At 55.8% G+C, this 25022-nt stretch overlaps 1 protein-coding gene and 1 non-coding gene across 3 annotated transcripts in view; one reads left to right on the forward strand and one right to left on the reverse strand.

Moving 5' to 3' along the window:
• PEMT (phosphatidylethanolamine N-methyltransferase) overlaps positions 1-25022 on the reverse strand; it is a 90697-nt gene that overhangs the window by 53886 nt on the left and 11789 nt on the right. For both annotated transcript variants that reach the window (XM_034942315.3, XM_003808774.6), the window contains exon 2: positions 17491-17598. In XM_034942315.3, coding sequence (XP_034798206.1) covers positions 17491-17598 — 108 coding nt within the window. The remainder of the gene's footprint in view (positions 1-17490; positions 17599-25022) is intronic.
• LOC112437712 (U6 spliceosomal RNA) lies at positions 19206-19314 on the forward strand. Its single transcript, XR_003026256.1, has one exon. It is a non-coding gene; the product is annotated as a U6 spliceosomal RNA (small nuclear RNA).

The following is a 25022-nucleotide window of genomic DNA, read 5'->3' on the forward strand; positions in this document are numbered from 1 at the left end:
TGCCTGCCCCTCAGAGGCCTGTCGGGGAAGGGAACCCGCTGTGAAGGGGGCCAGCCAGAGCCTGGGCACCTGTGGAGAGGGACAGGGGTCAGAGGCAGTCCAGCACTGAGCTCCTTGAAACGGGCCTGTGAATCCTCAGAGGTGCCAAAGGCTGGTGGGGCCAGATGAAGGCCAGTTCTGGCTGGTAAGGGACGTCCAAGTAGGGGTGGAGGAATTGTGGCCTCTGGATTGGGTGGGCATTTGTGGTTATCAGTGAGTCTGGGCCAGGATTCCCAGGAAACCCTAGGCACAGAGGGGAGACCGAGAACAGGATGGCAACAGAAGTGTGGGGGCAGAAAAGGCCCACCATGCAGCCCCACCCCCTCCCAGTTTCTGAGTGGGGAACCTATGGTTCAGAGCAGTGAAACGGCAACCCCAGGCCAATCAGTGGTGTGACTGGGGCTGGAGCCCCGCTGCATGGCTGCGAGTGGCCCGGTGCTCTTCCTGGCCTGAGTGGACCCCACCTGAGTGCTGGGAAGTCAGAGGTGGACAAAGCCTCTGAGGCCTACTGGCTACTCTACCCCACCTAAGGCCTCCACCAGGCCCGCCAAGACCCAGTCTCCAAGACAGTCACAGCGAAGCCACGGCCTGACCTGGCCAGAAAGATCCCCGGTGACCTGGCTGGGGCATGTCCTTTGCACAGCACCCCATGTGCTGTACACTGTGCACTCCTTGACCATCACATGGTCAAGGCAGGCATTGGGTGAAGGCAGACAGGGAGGCCTCCAGTGTGCCAAGTATGACGGAAAGGCTGTAGGCCCCAGCCTCGGGGACACCAGAGGCAAGAACATGCCTGGGTGCAGGAGAAATGTGCCCTGGGCCAGGCCGAGCTGCCTGCCTGGGAGGCAGGAGCAGACACCAAGGGGCCGCCCCATCCTCACCACTCGCCAGCCGGGGCCAGGTCCTGGACCAGCTCTTGGCACACATGGTCTCATTTCATCACCAAATGCCACAGCAGAGGCTGTGGCAGAGGTTATCGGAAAAGGAGACAGAGGTACCTATCCAAAAAAGGGTAGGCAGGTAACCTATCCAAAGCCACATAGCTAAGGAGCAACAGGGGCTGCCTGGGGCCCAGAAACTGTGCTGTCTTCACCACACCGGCCCCGGGGAGGGGTTAGAGAACTGGGAATGGGGGCGCGGGCCCCTGGGGATGGTGGAATTTGGAGCCACATCTGTGCAGACATCATCACCTTTTAACCAAACTGGCCCTTGAGGAATAGCCCTGCCTAGCCAAGGAGCAGCATGGTGACCGGGTGACAGGTCCCAACCAAGCCACCCTTCGTGTCCACACCAGCTGCATGTCTACACAGGCTCCCTGCTGCCCTAGCCACAGGGGCAGGGTGTCCAGCCTCCCCTCGACACTCCTCCCCACCTCCACCTCACCCCACCCTCACCTACACGCTGCCTGAGCTTCCGCTTGTCCTTCCCGCTCCCAAGACTGCCTTTAACCAACCATCCCCTGGGCCCTGGGATCCCTGAACCCTGGGCCTGGCCTGACACATGTCTAGGAGTCAGCAATGTGTGTAGTGTGACTGAAGATAGCAAGGACCCCGGCCGCACCTTCCTCTCCCCTCTCTCCTCCCTTCCTCCAGACCCCACACTCAAATCCTATTTGCCTCAGGTTCCAGGGAGTCTCACATGATGGGCAGGACCCACACACACCACAGTCATCAAACATTTACTGGGCACCGTGGGGCAGGGCCCAGAGGACAACAGCCACTCCCAGCTCACATTTATCAGGCTTCAACTCTGCCTGGCTCCCTGTGCTGCACACGGAGTGTGTCACATCCTCACACGACCCAGGAGGTGGAACCTACAGGTAACCCTCTTTCACGGTTAAGAACGCCAAGGCACGAAGCTTAGCACAGTGAATGGCCAGCCACAGCCGGAACCCAAGCGGTGAGGCTGCAAGCTGGAAGCTAAGTCCCCCTGAGTCCCTGCCTGAGCCCAACCTGAAGAAGCCTGGAAAGGTATCAAGGACAAAACCCACAGAGCAGTTCCACAACAGATGCCCTGGGGTGGCTGCCCGAGGGGGAAGCGGACGGTAAGGCTGGAGGTGGGAAGAGGGAACAGACGAGGGTCACTGACGCTGAGCTGGCTCCAGGCACCACCCACTCCAGGCACCATCCCGGCCCTTGCAACAGTCAGCCAGGCAGCTGTGCCTGGGTCACAGATGAGAATACCAAGGCTCGGAGAAGCCAGGAACCTTGCCCAGGTCCGTCTTGCTATCAAAGGCAGGACAGACCTGTGTGCTGAGAGGCCCAGAGAGATGAGGGGGGCACAACCGCACTGGGCTCCCGAGGATGGCAAGGGGGACAGACTCCAGTGGGCTCAAGGACATGGGGGTACGACTTCCACGTGGCTACCTCACGCGGACGCCCCACGTGCGGCCTGACCCACAGGAAGTCCAGTCATAATATTGACACAGGCAGGGCACACAGCAGCCGGGAAGCTGGGCTGTTGCGAAGTTGGCGCAGGGCATGTGAGGGCACCCCAGGCTCCGGTGGGAGGGGCCTCAGGACCGGATCTGGGCCGGATCCACGGGAGGCGCTTGGAGGGCCTCTTCCTGCCAGCGAGGCTGGCGTTCCGGCCCATTGGAGTCGGCCGTGCTGCAGCTTGGGGCTGTTTTTCCACTTTCCTGCCATGATGCATCCGTGTACCAGGCAGTGAGAGACATAGGGGGCATGAAGCACAGGGCGGGACCAGCTCTGCACACACGGCCGAGGCCCTGACAAGTCAAGTGACTTCTCGGGCCTTCAGCTGCTGCTTCTGTAACACCAGTGCTGCCCCTTAAGGCAGATCGGATCCGCTGGATCCATGTGTTATGTCTCAGGCACTGAGCTCACTGCAGCGGCAGCCACAACAGTGGCAGGAGTGTTGATGATGACTATGAGGCTGACCACCGTGACAGTCACAGTGGAGGCACGGTTAGCACTGAGCTCCTGATGGGGAGGGTACTGTCCCTCGCCACGGGCTGTCCCGCCCCTCAAGACAGCTGCAATCCCTTGATCCCACGCTCAAAGGCTGTTGGGGAACATGTGCCTTCGAGCAGACAATTGCCCCTGGCCGGGCACGGTGGCTCACCTGTAATCCCAGCACTTTGGGAGGCTGAGACAGGCAGATCACTTGAGATCAGGAGTTTGAGACCAGCCTGGCCAACATGGTGAAACCTTGTCTCTACTAAAATTGCAAAAATTAGCCGGGCATGGTGGCACACACCGGTAGTCCCAGCTACTTGGGAGGCTGAGGTGGGAGAATTTCTTGAACCTGGGAAGCAGAGCTTGCAGTGAGTGGAGATCGCACCACTGCACTCCAGCCTGGGTGACAGAGCAAGAGTCTGTCTCAAGAAAAAAAAGAGAGAGAAATGCCCCCAGGTCCCACCAGACCCCTGCCCAGAGGAGGCCGTTTCCCCATCCCCCTGCCCCATGTGGCTTCTCTGATGTCAGGCATGTCCCACGTCCCCACCCACCTGACAAGGAACCTGCATGCAGCCATCCTTTCCTCGCAGACGCTCCCTTTTCCATGCCTCTCAATTCAAAGGGAAGGAGGCCTCAAGTGGCTGCTGGTGACTCTGACGCCTGCCTTGGACACTTACCTTGTAACTAGGACAGCCTGGCCGAGGCTCCAAGATCTGTCTCAGCAGCAGGGGAGAGTTGGAGGGTGGGCGCTAGGGATGCAGGAAGCCCCAGCCTGAGGAGCCGGCAGACTAAGAGCCCCTGAGGCCCTCGGAGAGAAGCACGTTGGGGGTTCCCACCAGCTGCTCCTTAACAGCACCTCCACCTCCCAGGGAGGCTTCCTGACCTCAGGTACATGGGGCTTCTGGGCAGACACCTGGTCTACATGGGTGTTGTTATTGGTGCCAGCCGTTGGTGGGGCCAAACCTGGCCTCTGACCCCTCAGCCCTTCCAATAACCGCATCCGCAGGGGCCCCCTCTCGGCCCCACCTCGCAGGGAGGTGCCATCTCTGAGTTCCACGGAAATGCGAAGGGGGAAGCCCCAGGATTCTGCAGCAAGAAGCACAGGGTGCCCCTTAGGAAGAAGGGGCAGTTTTGGCCTGAGATAGAGGAAGGCCAGAAAGGTGACTAAAAATTTCATGAGCAAAGATCATTAATAGCAATAGCAACATTGCCCATCCACGCTGGCTTTATTGCTTTATTACAACCATGCTGCTACCGTAAGCGGGTGGCAGGCAAAGCGACAGGTGTACTGGGGCCGCTGTGTGCCTGGAGCCCGGCTGCCCACACCAAGCTCCTCAGCCAACCCTGAGGAAGGGACGCTATGCTCATCTTAGAGGAAAGACCAAATGCCTTTCTAAGAATGCACATGGCCAGGTCTGAGGCCACTAGGGCAGCCAGCTCCAGCACAGCCCCACCCACCTCACCCAGGAGTGGGGCACAGTCTGCCCGCCTCCCCAGGAGGGCACTGGCTCCTGGAAGCGGGGAGTCTCTAGCACTCGGCCTGCACAGGGCTTGTGAGGCCCTCACAGGGCGGGGCTGTGGCCTCGGCAGCTTTAATTCTCTAGAGCCCCTGCCCAGCCCCTTTAGGCCTGGCTGTCCCCTATGTTCTTCCTCCTGAGTCTCGGGAAGGAGCCCTCTTGGCTAAGGTGGTTTTGAGAGCAATCCCACCAGCCCCAGGGTGGAGGCATGGGTGGGTCAGGGGGAAGGAGAAGAGCCACAGACGCCACCCGGAGGATGCGGCATCGAACACCAGGTCCTTGGGCAGTGGTGGCGGCACTGGTCCCACAGTTGCTTCCCACCAACGGCTCTTACCCCTCCGGGACTCTTACCTGCCCACATTCCACTCCTGGCAGGGAGTGAGGAATGGAGATGGAGTATGGGGCTTGGGTGGGGGGCTGCCTCCCCTCTGCCCCCAGTGGAATCTTCATCCCCGAATCCAGCTGTTTCCAAGCCCTCTTCCCCATCTCCCTTGGATTAACAGAGGATTCAGAATGGAAAGGACCTTGGGAGATAATTTACCTCCTTTGATTTTAGCCCAGGAAACTACAAGCAGGAGAGGGGACCAGAACTTGCCAAGTTTACACAGCAGGGCGGTGCAGAACAGAATTACACATGATAAGGGCACAGAGGCCAGAGAGGGCAGAGGCACTTCAGCAACATCCGGCCAGCTCACAGAAACCCCCAAACCTCAGTCTCCTTGGAAACTCCAGCTAAGTCCCATGAGCAGCCCGCTCCATCTGGGAAGGCGGGTACCCCCAGTCTCTCTTCCCTCTGCTCCCACAGCTGCCCAAGGGGGACAGTGCCTAGCAGCTGCCAACGCTGTCCTCACCAGAGGGGCTCACACCCACTGCCCATGCCAATTCAAGCAAGAGGCTGTGACGTCAGCTGGACAGGTGGGACTCAGCCTGGTAGGGGTGCCCTGGCCAGGGAGGGCCTTGGGAGAAAGGCCTCCAGGAACACACACCCCTGCACTGCACACACCGGGTGGGGTCCCTGCCTTGGGTCATTTTCAGCATGGGATGGTGGGACAAATGTCTTCCCAGGAGGGTGAGCCCAGCAGCTGCCTGGAACCTCTTGCACACCTGCAGAGCCCTGCGCCTGCCTGCCAGTGCCTTGCGAGACAACAGCTGGTTTTGAAAACTGTGGCTGGGGAATCTTTGCAGGCTCCACCTCCCACCCTCTGCGTCCATCCTCAGGACCCTCCTAATTGGCTACTTCCCATCAGGCAACCAGATTCTCCATCCCCCTTCCCCCAGGACCTTTGAGTCAGGCTGCTCTGCCCCCATTTCAGCTTCTCTTGAGATCTCTGCCCACTGCCCAGGGCACACCTTGCCTGTAAGCGAAGGGTCCCCACAGCCAGCCCAGGCTCACCAGCCACCAACACCTGCAAGGAGAGAGACCACACCTCTGCATCAGGCCAGTGTCCCCTTTTTTGAATAAAATGATGGAATCATCTCAAGGTCCAGCAGTAACACAAACAAGGGAAACTCCCCTGGAACAGAAGCTCAGTGTTCTCAGCCCAGCATCTTCTGAACCGGGAGGCCCAGTGGGCAGCCTAGCACTTACCGTCTCCTATCTGAGCCCACCTAAGTCTCACTGTGCCACGCCTGGCAGGGAATGGGGAGGGCGGGGAGTCAGGACAGGTGGCAGGAACAGGGCTGCCTCTAGGGCAACTGATGAACCCTGGCAGCAGCATCCGTGACACTGGAGAGCCCAACACCAGCTGCCACTGTGTGGCCCTGTGGCATTGGCCACAAATGAGCACATCCATCAGCTCCTGAGTCTCAAGCTGTCCCTCCCAGGCTGACTCCGCACTTCTGGAGAGAAAGGGGCCGCCAGCTACAGAAGTACTCTCCAAGATGTATCCCTAGAGGCCATGAGAATTTTCTAGGCAAGAGTTTCTGGGGCTAAGTGAAAGTGCTTGGCCTAAAGCTGGGAGCAGTGGCTGAAAGAGGCAGGCCTGGGTGTTTCCACTCATGCAAGAGCTCTTCTGGAGATGGAGCAGCCAGGCAGCTCCCGCTTCTCCTTGGAGCCCAAACCCTTTTACACCCATTCCCTCCTGAAGGCCTTGTTGCACTTCTGAGCAAAGTGGGGCAGAGGCTGCTCCTCCAGACTCAAGGGAAGGGTTTTGTTTTGGGTCACCAAGTAGGTTAGCAGTGAAATGACACAAAAACTCATGCCTTGGAAATTGTCCATGGAATTTCATTCAGCCTCCAAAGAAGACCCAGGAATGGGGTAAAGCAAATAACACAGCCCCGCTGGGCTGCATCTTCAGTTCCTGACAGTGCAGGCCTGGGGCCTGGCAGGGAGTTTTACAGGGAGAGAAAGAAGGCATGAGAAAGTGGGGAACAGCCAAGCGGGTTGTGCGTGATCCCAGTAGAGTTGGGGGTGAGTGTGCCTGGTTGCATGGCTTCCTGGGGACGCCTCAGGGTTCCTCCTCCAGGAAAGAGGGCACTCTTCACCATCCATGCCTCACAGTACCAGGCCAGGCCCGGGACATCCACAGGTGCCTCAGACCCCACCCCTAGTTTCCAAGAGCTCTCAGTCTAGGCAGGAGGCAAAACACACACTTTCAACCTCAGTTCCCGGGGCTAGGGCTCAGCACTGCCGCAGGGTTCAGGAAGGCACAGGGAGGAGGGCCCAGCCATGTCTGCACAGAGCCAGGGCTCAGGGAAGCCAGGCTGGAAGAGCCAAGGCAGCCAGGTGAAGGCAGGAAAGCTGGCGAGGGGGAGGAAGCAGAAAGTGCAAAGGCACTGAAGTACGGAGAAGAACGTGTCTGCAGAACAGTGGTGGCTCAGGTGGCCCAAGCTCTGGGAGATAAGTTTCAGGAGATGCACCCAACTGGGCGCAGGGGGCAGGTCGCGAACGAACCTCACCAGCCATGCTTAGCCTGAAGGCCACCGGCCGGGTCCACAGAAATGTGGAAGTAGGAGGCCCAACCTACTGGGAATGCCTAAGAAAAGGGAAAGTAACTAAGGCAGCCTGGGTCCCCCAGCCTCCTTTCCTCAGTGTGGGAGGGATCCCGAGAGATGTCTACACCAAACCCTACTGCCCAGGGCCGCACGCTGCCTTTCGGTTAGGGTGATTCTGCTCACACTAGCGGTGTCCAATAGCCTTCATCATGCTGTAAATGCCAGAACCAAAAATAAATCATCCAGGGAAGACACGCTTGGGTCCCACCCAGCCATCTCTGGAGTATGAGGAACCTACAGGGAGGGATGGGCCGGTTCAGCGGAAGAGATCGGCTCAGTGGGGATCCTGCCTGCCAGGCTCCAGGTGGGAGTGCGCTCCCTCTCCCCTCCCTTTTGTTCCTGTCCATGTCACTCCCAGCCATCCTGGCACAGGCTGTGAGCTGACCCAGTTCGAGACACCTTGTTGTACACTTTGTCACCACGTTGCTCGGACACCACAATTCTAAAGTTAGCCCTAGCCTGAGAGCAGAGGCTCCCCACCAGGCCAGTGCCAGCAGCACACAGAGCAATGCTGCTGCCCAGCTCAGCTGCCATTCAGAGGCAGGCAGTGCCCCAGGGGCAGCAGGGCTGTTGCCAGCTAAAAGCCCACGTCCACTGCCTGGCTCTGAAAGATCCCACACTCATGTGCCGTGGAACGGCTTGCACTTGAGACCCAACATCAAGGGGCCAGGGGAGTGAGCGTGGGCACTGGGGACAAGGCACTGACTGTCCCCAGCCATGGAGCTGAAGCTAGACCTGCCATTCGTTCTGCAGGAGTCCAGCTGTGAGCACAGCCCAGACAGGAGCGGGGGAGAGCTAGGAGGGCCACAGTATCTTAGGTGACACTGGTCTGAAGAGACAAGAGCCCTGTGCTCCTAGAGCCAAGGTCTCAGTCAGGCCTGATGAGCCAGTTGGCTCTGCTCAAAGAAAAACCCTTCTTGTGCCACAGGCTCCGCCAGTAAGCCCAGCTCAGCTCAGCTTTCCCGCAAGTGCAAGAGGCCCTGGCAGAGGACGACGCTTTCTGGTCCAGAAACACTGGCTTGGAGCCCATTGGATATGCGGCCATGCCCTGGGAGCCAGATTTCTGAGCCAGATGGAAGCAAGGGTCTCAGACAGTTTGGCTCATGCCCCCATCCTAACTTCTGACACACACACACACTCACACACATGCACACACTCACACACATACACACACACACACATGCCACCATCCTTGAGCAGACAGTCCAGATTGCAGGTATGCACTTGGGGTCCTCCCTCACAAGCCCCAGGCCCACCTGTAGTCCACCTTCTGTCTACACTCATATCCCTTTCCTTGGCCTCAACTCCTGCCCACCCTGCCCCTACGACTCCTCCAAAAAGCCCACGTGGGCCAAGTGCTGCCCTGCCTATGGCCCACCATCACCTCCTCCAGCCCCCACGACCCTGTCTCCCCACGCATTACCTGGTTATGCTCTCTCCGTAACTCCTTGGTTAATAAGTTGTGAGCTTTCTTATTAACCAAATGCTGATTTTTCTATGTAACATCTAATGTCCAATCTGACCTTGTTAATCCAGTGCCAGCCCAGGAGGGCAGGGTCCCGTCCCGGCACAGAGCTGCCCCAGAGCCAGGACTTGGTAAAGCGCGGGGATTGCAGCATTTCAGAGCTAGATGGGGCCCCAGCTGAGCGTCCTCACTTTACAAATGGAGAAACCGATGCCCAGGAAGGGGATGTGAATGACAAGGGTACAGGGCCTGGGCTGATCCCATAGCACCTACAAGGTCGGCTTTCCCGGCACCTGGAGGGATCCCTTGGGGCACTCAGAAACGAGCCATAGACCACTGGCTGGGGATCTGAAAATGGAAACTGAGGCAGCAGCAGCAAACTCACACTAAGGGTGGTAGGCAGGTGAGGGAGCTGCAGGTGAGGAGGTGACTGAGGTGAGGCAGGAGCACCCACACCTTTTCTTCCTTCTCCTCCTCCTCCTCTTCCTCCTCCCAGGAGCCAGGAGAAGCACACCTCACCTTGCCCACAGCGCCACCTACCGTCTGGCCACGCTGGGGTGCAGCTGCTGCCAGTACCAGCCAGCAGGTCAAATATCCAGGCCCAGGAAATCCCAGGCCCAGCCAGCGGCCCAGCGCAGCAAGTGGACTCTCACTTCCCAGAAAGGAAAAGCTGCCTCTTCCCAAACAACTCTCCAGACTACAGTGGCCAACTGTCCTGTTCTGCCCAGGACTGACTTGGGTTCCAGGGAAAGAGACTCTCAGGCTAAAAGCAGGAAAGTCCCCGGCCAGAGGGACAGGTCAGCGTCCTGATACAGACATAAGGCCTGCTGCCCCTCTATAGGTATCCTCTGCAGGGCCAAGGGCTGAGGCTTTGGTCTGGTTGACAGTGAGTGTCAGAACGCCTGTCTGCAGCTGACCTGTCAAATGCCTTTCCTCCCTGGAGCACATGTGCAGGAGCCGCCCCCGGCCCAATGGAGCGAGAGGTCTTGGGCAGGGTGCACTGTGGGAGAGAGGGGCCTCAGAGGGGAGGAGCTGCACACTGACCTTGAGGATGGACTTGGGTGTCCCCAAGCAAAGACCTGCACATGAGAGCCAGGCACCCAGGGAGAGCAGAAAGCAGGGTGGCCACCCAGGGCTTGGAAGGGGACAAACAAAGGCACCAGGAAGCACCCTCCCAAGGCTGGAGGAAACCGGCGTGACCCCGTGTGCATCTGCCGTCTTGGCAGGATTCCTTACAGCTCCCCTTCAGGTTTACGGGGTCCCAGTGAGGAAGGGAAGTCAGACACAGGCAACTCTGCCTAGAAATCCTTCTAGGTTGGAAGTAGGGTTCCAACTTGCTATGTCTCCAGCAGCTTTGATGTTGGTTACATGCAACTGGTCTTCAATAAAGTTAAAATACCAAAGCATGTGCACACTTTGCTCTTGTAAATAACTGCTCAAGGCAGCTGCTGTGCCTCCCATGCTGGCTCCCTCGGGACAACACAGGGCATGGCAGGGCAGGGCAAGCAGGGGGGCTCCGGGAGCTGGAGTGGCACAGGCTGCCTATCTTATCTTCACTGGGATGCCAGGAATCGCTGAGCCTGCTACAAATGACTGCTGCTCTTTACCTCCATGCAGTGCTTTATTTCACAAAGTCGGGGTGTGCATAGAACCTGGCACAATGGAGCCTCACCTTGTCCACCAGGTGCCACTGCAGAAAACCAGTCAATGGGCAATCCACGCTCACAAAGCCAATAAACACTGCCTGGACATCCATTTCTGCCAGGCATGGTGCTGGGCATAGGCACTGAGCTACAACAGGTGCCCTACCCTCCTTGACACAGAAGGTCAGGCAGCAGCTGCCACCCGGAGCACTGCACATGCCAGGATTGGGGACACAGAAGCAGAGCAGGCTCCGCTTCAACTCTCTTAGGATGCTCCTGGGAAGAGGACAGTGAGAGACAAACAGTGACAGCAGGTATGGCAGGCTGTGCTGAGGGGTAGGTACTCAGAACGCCCAGGCAGCCATGCCCCTCAAGGGACATCAGGCAATGTCTGGAAACCACTCAGATGGCCTGGGCTTGGGGTACTACTGACATCTAGTGGGCAGAGGCCGGGGACATTGCTGGACACCTGTAGTGCCAGGGATGGCCCCAAAAGTCAGCAACCCTGAGTCAGAGAGGGCAGGGTGGGGAGGCATGAGGGAGGGGACACCTGACAAGGACCACTCCAAGCTGCGGTAACAAAGGTTTGTGGGCAGCCTTGCACAAGAGAAGCCAGATCACCCAGGAAGGCCCAAGACCTGGGATGACTGAGGTTACAGGTGGGAGGACGCCCGCCAGAAGGGTGTCCCGGGACAGGGGAAAAGTTCCACTTCCTGGAAGACCTGGGGACCTCTGAGCATGGCCCTCAAGGGTGGCTAGAGAGGAGCAGTGGGGAGACTGGCTGCAAGCAGCTGCTGCTGGTGATCTGGCGGGGGTGATGGCATGAAGCCAGGTGGAGTCCGCGAGGGTACAGATCCGGGGGCAGGTGAGAAGAGGGAGTCCATGCTGGTCCTTGGACCACTGCCCTGGCATCTGGAGCGATAGGGAAAGAACAGAACATTGGGGAGGTCTTGGCAGGGGCTCCCTTTGGAGACTGGAGACTCCCACGTAGGGCCACAGTGCCTGGACCCAAGGTCCTGAAGCCCTGAGGAGTCCAGGCCACAGACTGAGACTCAGATGACAGAGGGAAAAGCCTGTCAGTCCCTCTGTGACACCTCGATCTTTGTTTCCTGAGCCCTTATCACAGTGTTCATTACAAACATATCTGTGCTCTGGAAGGACAGAGGTCATTCACTCTCTGAGGACACACACAGTGCCTGGTGCATGGCAGGTTCTCGGTGACTATTCACTGAGCAAATGAACATCAGGTGGAGGAAGCAGAATTCACAAGTACAGCAGGAAGAGAGCCAGAAAAGCATCGTGGCACACAGGAAGGCCGGTCTCCAGGAAGAGTGAGGGTCCGCAGTGTGAACTCCCCCAAAGACCCAGAAAGAGAAGGCCGGGAAAGCCTCCCATGGTCTGAACAAGGAAGAGCAGGAGGAGGCCTTGGGAAGAAATGTTCCAACAGAGTGGAGGAGATGCCTGCTGGCCAGGTGGAGGGAGGGGTGGGAGCAGGTGGCTCACCTAGGAAGCCTGGGAGGGAAGAGGGAAGGGACGGAGTGGGTGCTGATGAGCAGAAGCGGGCAGCACCCCAGCCCAATTCTGGGAAAACACTCCCTAGAGCCACAGCCCAGAAAGGCACACAGTGGGCCTGGGGCCAAGGCCCCTCTCCAGTGCCCCCAGCTCCCCAGGAGTCCAGACTCACACACAGTCTGTTTTGTTTTGGGTTTTTTTTTTTTTTTTTCCTGATACAGGGTCTCACTCTGCCACCCAAACTGGAGTTCAGTGGCTTGAGCACAACTCATGGCAGCCTCGACCCCCAGAGCTCAAGTGACCCACCCACCTCAGCCTTCCCAGTAGCCGGTGCTCACCACCACACCTGGCTAAATTTTGTATTTTTACAGAGATGACATTTCACCACGTTGCCCGGGCTGGTTTCGAACTCCTGGGCTCAAGCGATCCGCCTGCCTTGGCCTCCCAAAGTGCTTGGGATTACAGGCGTGAGCCACCATGCCTGGCCTTCTCACACTGTCTGGAGCCCAAGGACATCCGTGTCTGACACAGACAAAACCGAGCTCTTCCTCCACAAGCCCCTCCTCCCACGGTTGCCCCAGGGCAGCCAACGGCCTTGCCTCCCATGGGTCACTCAGGCCCAACCATGGGCTGGCCAAGCCGCCTCTCTCAGCTCTCCCTGACCACTGCTCCCACCTCCGCCAGTCCCACTGTGGTCAAGCTGCCATCTGGGGCCTGCTGGCCTCTCAGCTCCACCTTTGCCTCTTCTCCTCTGTCCTTGGTGCAGTGACCTTGAAACTCTGACTCAGATCATGCCACCTCTGCAATGGCTCCCAGCTCAGAGTCCATGGAATGTCTCTCCCCATGGCCCGCAAGGCCTGCACCACCGTCCCCAGCCACCTCTCCGTCCTGCTCCTCCATTCTCCCTCTGCCTGGCTCCAGCGGCAGCTGTCCCTTAAAACCTCAAAGGACACTCAGAGTGCCCCAGGACTTTTGCGCTTGTGTTTTCCTGACAGAATCCTCTTCCCCAGACACCTGAGGGCCCTCCTGCATGAGAATCAGGTTTCTGGTGAAAGGACACCCATCAGAGAGGCCTTCCCTGACCACCACCCCCGTCTGTCCCTCCCCTTGCCTGCTGTGTCACCGGCAGTGCTATACATTCATTCACCACTGAAGCTGCTGCGTGAGGGCCAGGGGCCGGGATGGTGCCCAGCACACAGTAGATGCTCAATAAACATTTGAAGAATGTATGAATGAACCTCTTCAAGCTTCAGTCTCCAAAGGGGATATTAACAGCATTTGCTGTGAAGATTCATTGAAATACTGCATGACATGCACTGGGCACAACACCTGAGCATGAGTCCCGCCACCACCAGCCAGCCCTCCGCAGCAACTGCAGATAAAAATATTCAAGAGCCAGGCGCGGTGGCTCATGCCTGTAATCCCAGCACTTTGGGAGGCCAACGCGGGCAGATCACCTGAGGTCAGGAGTTCGACACCAGCCTTGCCAACATGGTGAAACCCTGTCTCTACTAAAAATACAAAAATTAGTCAGGCACAGTGGTGCATGCCTGTAATCCCAGCTACTCAGGAGGCTGAGGCAGGAGAACCACTTGAACCTGGGAGGTGGAGGTTGCAGTGAGTCGAGATCGTGCCACTGCACTCCAGCCTGGGCAACAGAGCAAGACTCTGTCTCAAAAAGAAAAAAAAAGGCCTGGCGCGGTGGCTCACGCCTATAATCCCAGCACTTTGGGAGGCCGAGTCAGGTGGATCACAAGGCCTGGCCAAGATGGTGAAACCCCATCTCTACTAAAACTACAAAAAAATTAGCTGGGCTTGGTGGCAGGCCCCCGTAATCCCAGCTACTTGGGAGGCTGAGGCAGGGGAATCGCTTGAACCTGAGAGGCAGAGGTTGCAGTAAGCCAAGATCATGCCACTGCACTCCAGCCTGGGAAACAGAGTGAGATGCTGTCTCAAAAAAAAGAAAATTCAGGAAAAAAATAAAAACAAAAAGTAATAACACAAAAAATAATACAGTGTAACTACCCAGCATGTACACTGTCTTGGGTATGATAAGTAATCTAGAGATGATGTAAAGTATATGGGAGGGTGGGCATACGTTATACTCGAATACAACATTGTTTCCCATCAGGGACCTGAGCATCTGCCGATTTTGGTATCCACGGGGAACTGGAACCAATCTCCTATGGATACCCAGGGACAACTGCATCGATAACTATTAAGTTATTTAAGTGCTTCCCTGGTTGTCGCCTGTTGGCCTGTCTTTGTTTTTGTTTTTTAAGACAGGGTCTTGCTCTGTCGCCCAGGCTGGAGTGCAGTAGTGTGATCACAGCTCACTGCAGCCTTGACCTCCCGGGTTCAAGTGATTCTCCTACCTCAGCCAACCCAGTAGCTGGGACTACAGGTGCACACCACCACACACGACTAATTTTTGTATTTTTTTAGTGGCAGGGTTTTGCCATGTTCCCCAGGATGGTTTCCAACTCCTTGGCTCAACTGATCCATCCACTGGGCTTCTGGCATCACAGAGCTGGGCCTCGTCATCCCACTCCAGATGCTGTCCGGATACTCTCCCCGGCAGCAGCCCACGGAACTGCAACATGTTTCTTAACTTTTCTCCTTTTGAAACCACTTTGAAGAGCTCACTCCCTCTCCCACTAATGACCACAAACTGTTCCAGTGAAAAACTTTCTCAAAATGAGACTAATCAAAAGCTTATGACCAAAAAAAAAAAAAAAAAAAACCGTATGCCAAACACACAGACATATGCTGTCTTCCAAATCTTACTGCATCTTTTTTTTTTTTTTTTTTTTTTTAAGACAGAGTCTCACTCTGTTACCCAGGCTGGAGTACAGTGGTGCCATCTCGGCTCACTGCAACCTCCACCTCCTGGGTTCAAGAGATTCTCCTGCCCCAGCCTCCCGAGTAGCTGGGACTACAGGCATACACCATCACATCCGGCTAAATATTTGTATTTTTAGTAGAGATGAGGTTTCACTGTGTTGGCCAGGCTGGTCTCGAACTCCTGACCTCAGGTGATCCACCCAGCTCAGCCTCCCAAAGTGCTGGGATTACAGGCGTGGGCCACCGCGCCCGGCCAAATCTTACTGCATCTTAACCACTCTGCCATTCATGAGCCACTGAGAACCTTCACAATGAACTGCACTTTAAAAACACACTGTTGGCTAGGCTAGTGGGAAGTGACCTGAGGGGGCTTGTGCATAAATAAAAGCGTCCTCAGGACCCGCTATGCATTCAGCCAGCCAAGCTCCCAGTGCTGGGAGACCCATATGTACCTCAATGACTGCTGGTCAACGTCAGGCCTGCAGGAAGCCAGAGGGCAGGGACCTCCTCCGGCTGTAAGAGCCCAACATCTCCCTCAGAGAAGGACTGTGGACAGCAAAGAGCGTGGCACACCCAACACTCCAAGGGTTAGGCCCACAACGTCTTCCAGCAGGGGTCTTTGGCTTTTTAAATACCCTGGCCTCGCTTCCTGTGGCTGCTGTAACAAATGACCACCAACTTAGGGGCTGAAAACAACAGCAATCCCCAATCAGTTACCACTGGGCCAAAATCAAGGTGCCGACTGGGCTGTGCTTCCACCAGAGGCTCTGGGGGAGACTCCATTTTTTGCTTCTTCCAGCTTCTGGTGGGCCTGGCCTTCCTTGGCTAGTGGCTTGGTCACTCCAGCCTCTGCCTCCATGGTGACAAGAGACACTCCTGTGTTTCAATGTCCCTGTGCCACTCCATTGTTAAAAGGACACACACAATGGCACTTAGGGCCCACCTGGGTAACTCAGGGCCATCTCCCCAGCTCAAGCTCCTTGACTTCATCACGTCTGCAAAGATCCTTGTGTGTGTGCCATATAAGAGACCTTCACAGGATGTGGACGTCTTTGCAGGACCATTTTTCAGCCTCCAAACACCCTCCTCACCCTTCACCACCTCATATCTCTGGCATGCTGGGTGTGTGCAAAGGTGAAAGGAGAGGGGAAGCATGCAGGCCAGGCAGTGGGAGGAAACGCCAGGATGGCCAGGCACTGTGGCTGCAGCCCTGGCTCCAGAGGCCCATGTCAGGAGGTTGGGGCCAGCTGGGGACGGTGTGGCTGAGAGTACAGGTGCTCCCCAGCCCAGCCAAGGCTTCTCAGGAGAAAGGGGTGTCCGGGAGGCCTGTGTTTGGCTACACCAAGCTCGCCAGTCTCACTCCCACCTCTGGACCTCCCCTCGAAGCCCCTCCCTTGTGGGCCGCCAGAGCATCCATCCTCGGAGTGTGTCCAGCATGTTCAGGACAGCAGGAACAGAGCATTCTTTGGAATGCACTGTCTTTGACATGAGCAGGCTGGCCCCCACCCACTTCTCTCACCAGATGGAGAAAAATCTCAAGTCATAAACTAAATGAAAACCATGTCCTGTTCTGCCCTGGGATCAAGGGTTCACCTTAAATGAAAACTGTCTGGAACAATGTGCTGCTGACGCTGATCTTGGCCTTACTCTGCAGATTAGCCTCGGGGGTGATCACAGGATGCTCAGGGCTCTGCATCAGTAAGCCCAACCCCCACTGAGCCCCAGGACCACCCACTCCCCCAGCAGGATCCCCGGGAAGCAGCCCAGAAGCACCCCCCAGAGACAGCCTTGGGAGAGCGGGCCAGGAACCCCAAGAGCTTCACCCCACAGTCTGGGAGGTGTGGGGGGCATCTCAGAAAGGCTGCAGAAGGAACCGACGGCCCTCCCCTCCCACACTTTCCTCAAAGGGCCCAGAGCCCACTTCCCACGCAGTCCACCCACCCCTCGGTGCTGGTGCCCGGGCACCCAAACATCCCCTGGCACCCATCACGAGCTGGTGCCACGCTGGTGGCTTCCTTTCAACTCATGCCAGCTTGCTCCTGCCACCCAGCTCGCCTAGGTCCGGAATGCGCAGGCCGTTTTGCAGGAAGCCTCATGTGGGAAAAATAACCATGTTTGTGGTACACACGAGGGGTGGGAGATTCACAAGCAAGTGGCTTTACTGTGTGACATGGCAGAGAGGGAAGAGAGCCCCTACTTCCTGGGCAACCCACTTCATGCATGAGAAGGCCACCAGACTGCCAGGCACATGTGACCAATGGCAGCCCCACCATGGCAGCGTTCTCCTGCAGGTTCTTGTGAGGGTAGGAGGGCCACCCCTACAGTCCTGGACCATCCTGACGCCAGCCTGGGCAGCCCAATGGCTGCTGGATCCCCAAGGCAAGACGGCAGGAAGCACCTAGTACTCCACACCAGCCAGCGACAGACACGGGAGGGAAGAGCAGAGCTGTCTGTCTGTCTGTCTGGCCAGCCAGCAGCAACCACCGCAATCCCCTGCATGTGGGGCTCACCGAGCAGTGGGATACTCCCGTCTGGACAGTGTCAGGCACATCACTTACCACATTCCAGTAGAGCGGATTGAAGGTGATGGTGACAACGGCAGCCACAAAGCTGGGATCCAGGGGGTCCACGTAGCCCAGCAGCCGGGTCATAACGCAGAAGTCTGCCTGCAGGGACAGAGCTATCATCAGCACCACCCAGACACAGCAGGGCCTGTGAGCCCCCAGGAGTCGGAGAAAAAGTTACCCTCTGGGAACACGCTGGGAGGCCTGGGAACATCCAAGTCCGGCAAAGGTTACTACAGTGTAGTCTCATAAAAGGGAAGATAAAAAGCTGAAACCTAATGAGCTGTGTCATGTCCTGGGAGGGCGGCCTCAGAAATGTGCCTGGATGCCAGATGAGGAAATCAGCACCTCTGAAGAGGGGTGCCTGGCACCCTGAAGGGAGGTGACACCAACCCTGGTGTGACCGAGACCCTCCTGGATGAGGGTTCTCAGAGGCCCCAGAGGAAACGCAAGCAGCTGAGATAAATGTGAAGAGATGCTCAACCTACCAGGAATCAGGTAAAAGCAAATTAAAACAATAGTGGTGTGCCTCTCCTCGCCCACACTCGACAGGGGACAATCTTGAGTGCACACGAGGGTGTGAGTGGGGCAGGGTAAACTGAAAAAGTGTGTGCCCACATCCCGGCCACGCCACCCGCATACGGGGGGCACGTGGACACTGCCCCCGCCCCGCCATCATCTTGCATGAAAACGTCAGGAACAATGACAAACAACTTAGGTGTCCAGCAACCAAAGAAATGAAGAAGAAAAAAAAAACAAAACCCATGGCCCATTCCTACAGCAGCTAAACTACAGCAGTTAAAAGTACTAGGTCGGCCGGGCGCGGTGGCTCATGCCTGTAATCCCAGCACTTTGGGAGGCCGAGGCGGGAGGATCACGAGGTCAGGAGATCAAGACCATCCTGGCTAACACGGTGAAACCCCATCTCTACTAAAAATACAAAAAATTAGCCGGGCGTGGTGGCGGGCGCCTGTAGTCCCAGCTACTCAGGAGACTGAGGCAGGAGAATGGCATGAACCTGGGAGGCAGAGCTTGCAGTGAGCAGAGATCGCGCCACTGCACTCCAGCCTGGGCAACAGAGCGAGACTCTGTCTCAAAAAAAAAAAAAAAAAAGCACTAGGTCTACACATAGCACTGTGAAACGTTCTGAAACACACGGCTGAGTAGAAGAACAGGCTGCATGATTCAGCACCTAGACAGAAATTTCTAGAAAACAACATAAAATATAGTATCAAATATTCAGATTTTACTTTTTTTTTTTTTTTTGAGACAGAGTCTCCCTCTGCCACCCAGGCTGGAATGCAGTGGCGTGTTCATAGCTCACTGCAACCTTGAACTCCTGGGCTCACTTTGGGAGGCCAAGGTGGGAGAATCACTTGAGGCCAGGAGTTTGAGACCAGTCTGGGCAACATAGTGAGACCCTGTCTCTACAAAAATGTAAAAACTAGCTGGGCGTAGTTCCAGTTACTTGGGAGGCCAAGGCAAGAGGATCGCTTGAGCCCAGGTGTTCGAGGCTGCAGTGAGCTGAGATCGTGCCACTTGCACTCCAGCCTGGGCAACCCTGTCTCAAAAAATAAACAATTAATTAATTTAAAAATAAATTAAAATAAAAAACTGTTTCTAAAATGCACTGAAAAATATTATGGTGTCTCTCCACATGCAACTCAAAAATTTTTAAAAATACTAAATTATAAAATAAGTGTAAAGTTGTGCTCGCTTCGGCAGCACATATACTAAAATTGGAACAATACAGAGAAGATTAGTATGGCCCCTGCACAAGGGTGACACACACAAATTCATGAAGCGTTCCACATTTTTGGACACAAGGAGGGGAACATCACACTGAGGCCTGTCAGGGGGCGGGGGGCTAGGGGAAGGATAGCATTAGGAGGAATACCTAAGGTAGATGATGGGTTGATGGATGCAGCAAACCACCATGGCAAATGTATACCTATGTAACAAACCTCCACGTTCTGCACACGTACCCCAGAACTTAAAGTATAATAATAAAAAATTTTTTAAAAAATTAAAAACAAAAAATAAAAAAAATAAGTGTAAAGTCCATCAGAGCTGTGATCTTTCCCATAATGGTGTGTTTTGTTCTATTGCATTTGGAAATACAGTAAATTCCTTCAAAGAGCGCTTTGATCTCCCACATTTTGGGGAAGCGGTGGGGAGGAGATGGTGCTTCTGCCCAGGGTCAGCCAGCCCTGGGGGGCAAGCGCAGCCTCCACTCCAATCCTTGCTTCCCCAAACGACAGTCTCCTGACATAACTCTGCCTGCTACCAGGCCACTTGCAGGGTGTGACCATGGGATGTCCCTCAGACGTCTATCAGTATAAAGCCATCTTCTGCTATGGCCTGCCATCCTTCCCACGTGTGGCCTCCCCACCTGATCAGCCTGCATCCCTGAGGTGCAAACAATCATCTCACTGTAGGGCCAAGGGCAGAGCTAAGCAGATGTTAAATGCTCTAGGCCGGGCGTGGTGGCTCATGCCTATAATCCCAGCACTTTGAGAGGCCGAGGTGGGCGGATCACCTGAGGTCAGGAGTTTGAGACCAGCCTGGCCAACATAGTGAAACCCCGTCTCTACTAAAAACACAAAAATTAGCTGGGCGTGGTGGTGCATGCCTATAATCCCAGCTACTCAGGAGGCTGAGGCAGGAGAATTACTTGAACCCGGGAGGTGGGAGTTGCAGTGAGCCAAGATGCGCCACTGCACTCCACTGGGTGACAGAGCAACACTTTATCTCAAAACAAACAAACAAACAAAATGCTCCAATGCAGGCCCCTCCTGAGGGATGAATGAGCTGACATAGGACCAAAGGTGCACTGCTACTGGAATCTGTAGACAGAACCGCTGAGTGAAAGAGTGGCCACGGCAGCAGGTGTGGGCATCAGTAAACAAATGACTAAGAAAAGCCACTCCGCAAATGGCGGGAAGAAGGAACCCAGGGAAGCACCACTTGCCTAGCTGCGGCCACAGCCTCTGGGAACTGCGCAGTGCCTGCCCAGCGCCTGCAGCCAACAAGGCCTGGCGCTCCAGCAGGTGCCTCCCAACGCCTGGGGCTGTGAGCCTAGGCCCACACTCCCCAGCAGGCACTGGCCGCTCATGAACGACAACTGGGCCAGGCTCAGAGCAGGCTGTCCTGCCCTGAAGGGAGGGGAAGGGAGGGGAGGGAAGGCCTGTGATGCAGCCCCAAAGCTTCTAGAACCTGGGGCTTAACCTGAGGCCTGGCCTTATCTTCAGCTTGATGATAACATCTATTAAGCACCTCCAGTCTAGGCATGGTGGCCTGTAATCCCAGCACTTTGGGAGGCTAGGCAGGCAGATCACAGGGTCAGGAGTTTGAGACCAGCCTGGCCAACGTGGTGAAACCCCATCTCCACTAAAAATACAAAAATTAGCCAGGCATGGTGGCGCACGCCTATAGGCCCAGCTACTCGGGAGGCTGAGGCAGAAGAATGGCTTGAACCTGGGAGGCGGAGGTTGCAGTGAGCCAAGATTGTCCCACTGCACTCCAGCCTGGGTGACAGAACAAGACTCCGTCTCAAAAAAAAACAAAAACAAAAACCACGCATCCAATTCCAAGGCCCTGTCCCTTGACAGCCTGGTGGGGGGGAGGGTGGAAAGCTGGCTCAGGGAAGAGTCGTGGCTTTGGTCATGCCTGGCACTTACAAAGTGCACCAAGAGTGAGTTATCTCCCTGCATGTGCACAGCAGACCCTATGAGTGGGCCAGCGGCAAGTTTTCACCCATCCCTCCCACTCCCCATTCCCCATTCAGCCCCCAGCCAAAACCTGGCCTCACCCTACCCCTCCCTTGCCTCATTCCCATTACCAATCCTCCCGTGGCCCATCTGTTATTCCGCCTCTTACACAACCACCTAATCCACTCCCTCCTCCAACCCTGGCTTTGCCGGTTGCTCCCCAGGGCACAGCAAAGGACCTCAGTGGCCTCCTGCCTTTGGACTTCCCCCAGAGCCCTCCCCATGGACCCTTACCTATGGACCAGCATGCTGTTAGCCAGGCCAAAGAGGAGAAAGGGCAGAGTGTGAGTCACAGAGCAGAGCCCCGCTCAGCTAGGGGAAAGGGGAAAGCAGGAAAGGCCTAGGGACACTGAGCCTGGGGCCAGGAAGGGACAGAGGGCATTTTCCAGGGCCAGGAAAAACACTTCCCATATCACTGGCGCCTCTTCAACTCTACAGCTAAGAGAGGTGCATCTTCCTGAGTGTAAATGATCTCTCTACAACATCCCCACTGGGCCCTGGGGGAAATGCTGCCTCTCATAAGGAATTCAACTCAATGTTAGTCACCTTAGCTGAGCTCCACTAAGGAGGCCCTCACTCTAGGGGATCTAAGAAAACACAGGACCTGTCAGTGAGCGCAGACCTATCTCTGGCCATACTCTCAACCACCCTAAAAGTAAAGCCTTGTTGTTAGCCTACTTTGCAGATAAAAGAGCAAAGCCTCCAGACCCCAGGCAGTGAGGAGCAGAGCCAGCCTGAGCAAGGCCAGCCCTACCAGACAGAAAGCCCCATAAAAATAGGACAAGGATAAAAGTGAGTGCTTCTGGGTCTTGAAACCCAAGGAAACTGGGAAAGTGAGCAAGAAATATGCTTTTTTCACCTTCTGTGGGAGCCAAGATGAAGGACGGAAACTGAGGCACTGAAAGATTAAGCAACTAACACTGGGGGAACCCAGCAGCAGCTGACATCCACCTGAGTCTCCCAATTAGGGCTGAACTGGTCAAAGCTGGAACGTATCCACCCCCTCCCCCCTCTCCCTCCTGTGCCCAGGTCCCAATGGCCTCAGGTCAGCCTGTCTCAGGAGGGTGGTGGTGTCCATCCGGTCACTTCAGTCACCTTGAGGAGGATTTATGTTGCCCGGAGAAGCACCTGCTTCGCTGGAAAGAATGACTAATGGTTCAGAGTGGCATTCTAGGCAGCAGAGGGAAGCCCCTCCCAGCTCCCCGATCCCCACTCAGAGACATGATAGTCCCTTTCTGATAGCTGTCACTTCCAAAACTCCCCTCAGGAGGGTGGACCTCCCTCCTGAAACTGGATTGGCAAAAAAGAACCAAAAATCCAGGTCAGACGTGAGCAGAGTAGGAGAGTCCTGGGTCCCACATCCAGGCTCTGCCTCCGGGTGTCAGTCTCCCTTGATGGCCTCCCCTTCACACCTGTGACCAAAGGGCGGTCTCCCATCCACTCCCAGCCCCAACCTCCTTCATACAACAGAGGTCCCGGCTTTCTGCTACCCAGTAATTCTAATGGAACCCCCCCTCCAAGGCTCCAGGTTGCAGAGGCCTTGGAATCCGACTAAAGGAAAGGAGCTACCCACCACGGCCAGGAGGTCTGCTGAGCTGCAGGAATAGCTCGAGTCCCACAGGTCACCGACGAATAGCCTCAGCTGTTAACACCCCAAAGCATGGGTAAGGAAGAGGCTTTATGGTAATTTACTCCATTGAGGGGTGCAGCGTTCTCGGGAGCAGTGCTCTGTGGTCAGGGAATGATCTGCAGTGGGTCAACATGTCACATTGTGACACATGGACAAACAGCAGGCCTGGACAGGCAAAGTCACATCGATTCCAGGCCACACACCACACACAACAAAGGGCAGGGGAATGGGTGGGGGCTGCTGGAGAGGGGACGGGTCCTCCTGGGATCCATCACCCCTGCAGAATCTGCCTGCAGCGCTGCAGCCCCTACTGCCCCCAGAGCTACCCTCATGCCCTGGCACCATAAGCTGACTCAGGTAACGTTTGTTTAGGGCAACTTTGGGTTAGAGCCCTGTGCCTGGCACAAAGACATAAGGATGAGTGTGCCAGAGTCTTTTTCCTCTAAGTTTATTCTCTGGGCCGGGCGCGATGGCTCACCCCCGTAATCCCAGCACCTTGGGAGGCCTAGGCAGGCGGATCACAAGGCCAGGAGTCAGAGACCAGCCTGGCCAATATGGTGAAACCCCGTTTCTACTAAAAATACAAAAATTAGCTGGACATGGTGGTGCACGACTGTAGTCCCAGCAACTGGGGAGGCTGAGGCAGAAGAATCACTTGAACCTGGGAGGCAGAGGTTGCAGTGAGCCGAGATCATGCCACTGCACTCCAGCCTGGATGACAGAGCGAGACTCCATCTCAAAAAAAAAAAAAAAAAGAAGAAGTTTATTCTCTGGCCGTGCCCAGTGGCTCACGCCTGTAATCCCAGCATTTTGGGAGGCCAAAGCAGGCAGATCACCTGATGGTCAGGAGTTCGAGACCAGCCTGGACAACATGGTGACACTCCGTCTCTACTAAAAATACAAAAATAGCCGGACGTGGTGGCAGGCACCTGTAATCCCAGCTACTGGAGAGGCTGAAGCAGGAGAATCGCTTCAACCCAGGAAGCGGAGATTGCAGTGAGCCGAGATCACGCCACTGCACTCCAGCCTGGGCAACAAGAGTGAAAATTCATCTCAAAAAATAAAATAAAATAAAAATTTTTTTTTAAAGTTTATTCTCTGGTAGAAGAGGAGAAGCCATTTCATATCAAGCCAGCCCCCTAACCCTGTTTTTCCACATAAGAGGCCACCTGGCTCAGAGGACTCTGGCCTTTGGCAGCCACTGTCTGAGCTGGGAGCTTCACCACCCACCGTGAGGGACCATGGCAAGCCTCCCATGACCAATCTAAGCCCAGGTTTCCCTTGAGTGGAATGGGGGTGATGAGACAGGCCACCTGACGTTACCTTCTGCACAGAAGCGAGAACAGATGTAAAAGTACAGGGCCCACTCAGGGCCGAGGCTGGCGGCCCCTCTACTCTGTCTGCTTAATGTCAACTAATACAGGTCCCTCTCTCACCATTCACTCTCTGGAGTGACCCTCCTGGGAAGACCCCGATGCTGGAATCTGAGGTCAGGCAAGCCCTGGGCAGCAAAAACCATCTCATGGCAGGAGGGGTGGAAGTTAGAATGTCACAATGCGACTGTGGTCTCTAGATTCCACAGTAAAACGAAATGGCCGGCAGCTGCTCCAGTTCCCTAGATCCATAACTCCTTTCAGGAGGGTGAAATGTCATTCATTCTTCAATTAACAAGTGTGACCTGCACCAAACTCAAAAGGCACTGACAGCTCACGTGCTCCAGCAGGGGTGGGTGTGGGGCCCACGGGTAAGACCGTGCTTCTCAAGGCCCTGCTCGCCTCCACGCTGGGCTGCCTCTTCTCACTCCTCTGCTGGTTGTGAGCCTCACCCCATTTTCTTTTTTCTTTCCTTTTTTTTTTTTGAGATGGAGTCTCACTCTGTCACCCAGGCTGGAGTACAGTGGCGCAATCTCTGCTCACTGCAAGCTCCACCTCCCGGGTTCACGCCATTCTCCTGCCTCAGCCTCCTAAGTAGCTGGGACTACAGGCGCCCGCCACCATGCCCAGCTATTTTTTTGTATTTTTAGTAGAGACAGGGTTTCACCGTGTTAGCCAGGATGGTCTCGATCTCCTGACCTCATGATCCGCCTGCCTCAGCCTCCCAAAGTGCCGAGGGATTACATGCATGAG

This window comes from Pan paniscus, chromosome 19 (genome assembly GCF_029289425.2).
Source record: "Pan paniscus chromosome 19, NHGRI_mPanPan1-v2.0_pri, whole genome shotgun sequence".
NCBI classification, from domain to species: Eukaryota; Metazoa; Chordata; class Mammalia; order Primates; family Hominidae; genus Pan; species Pan paniscus.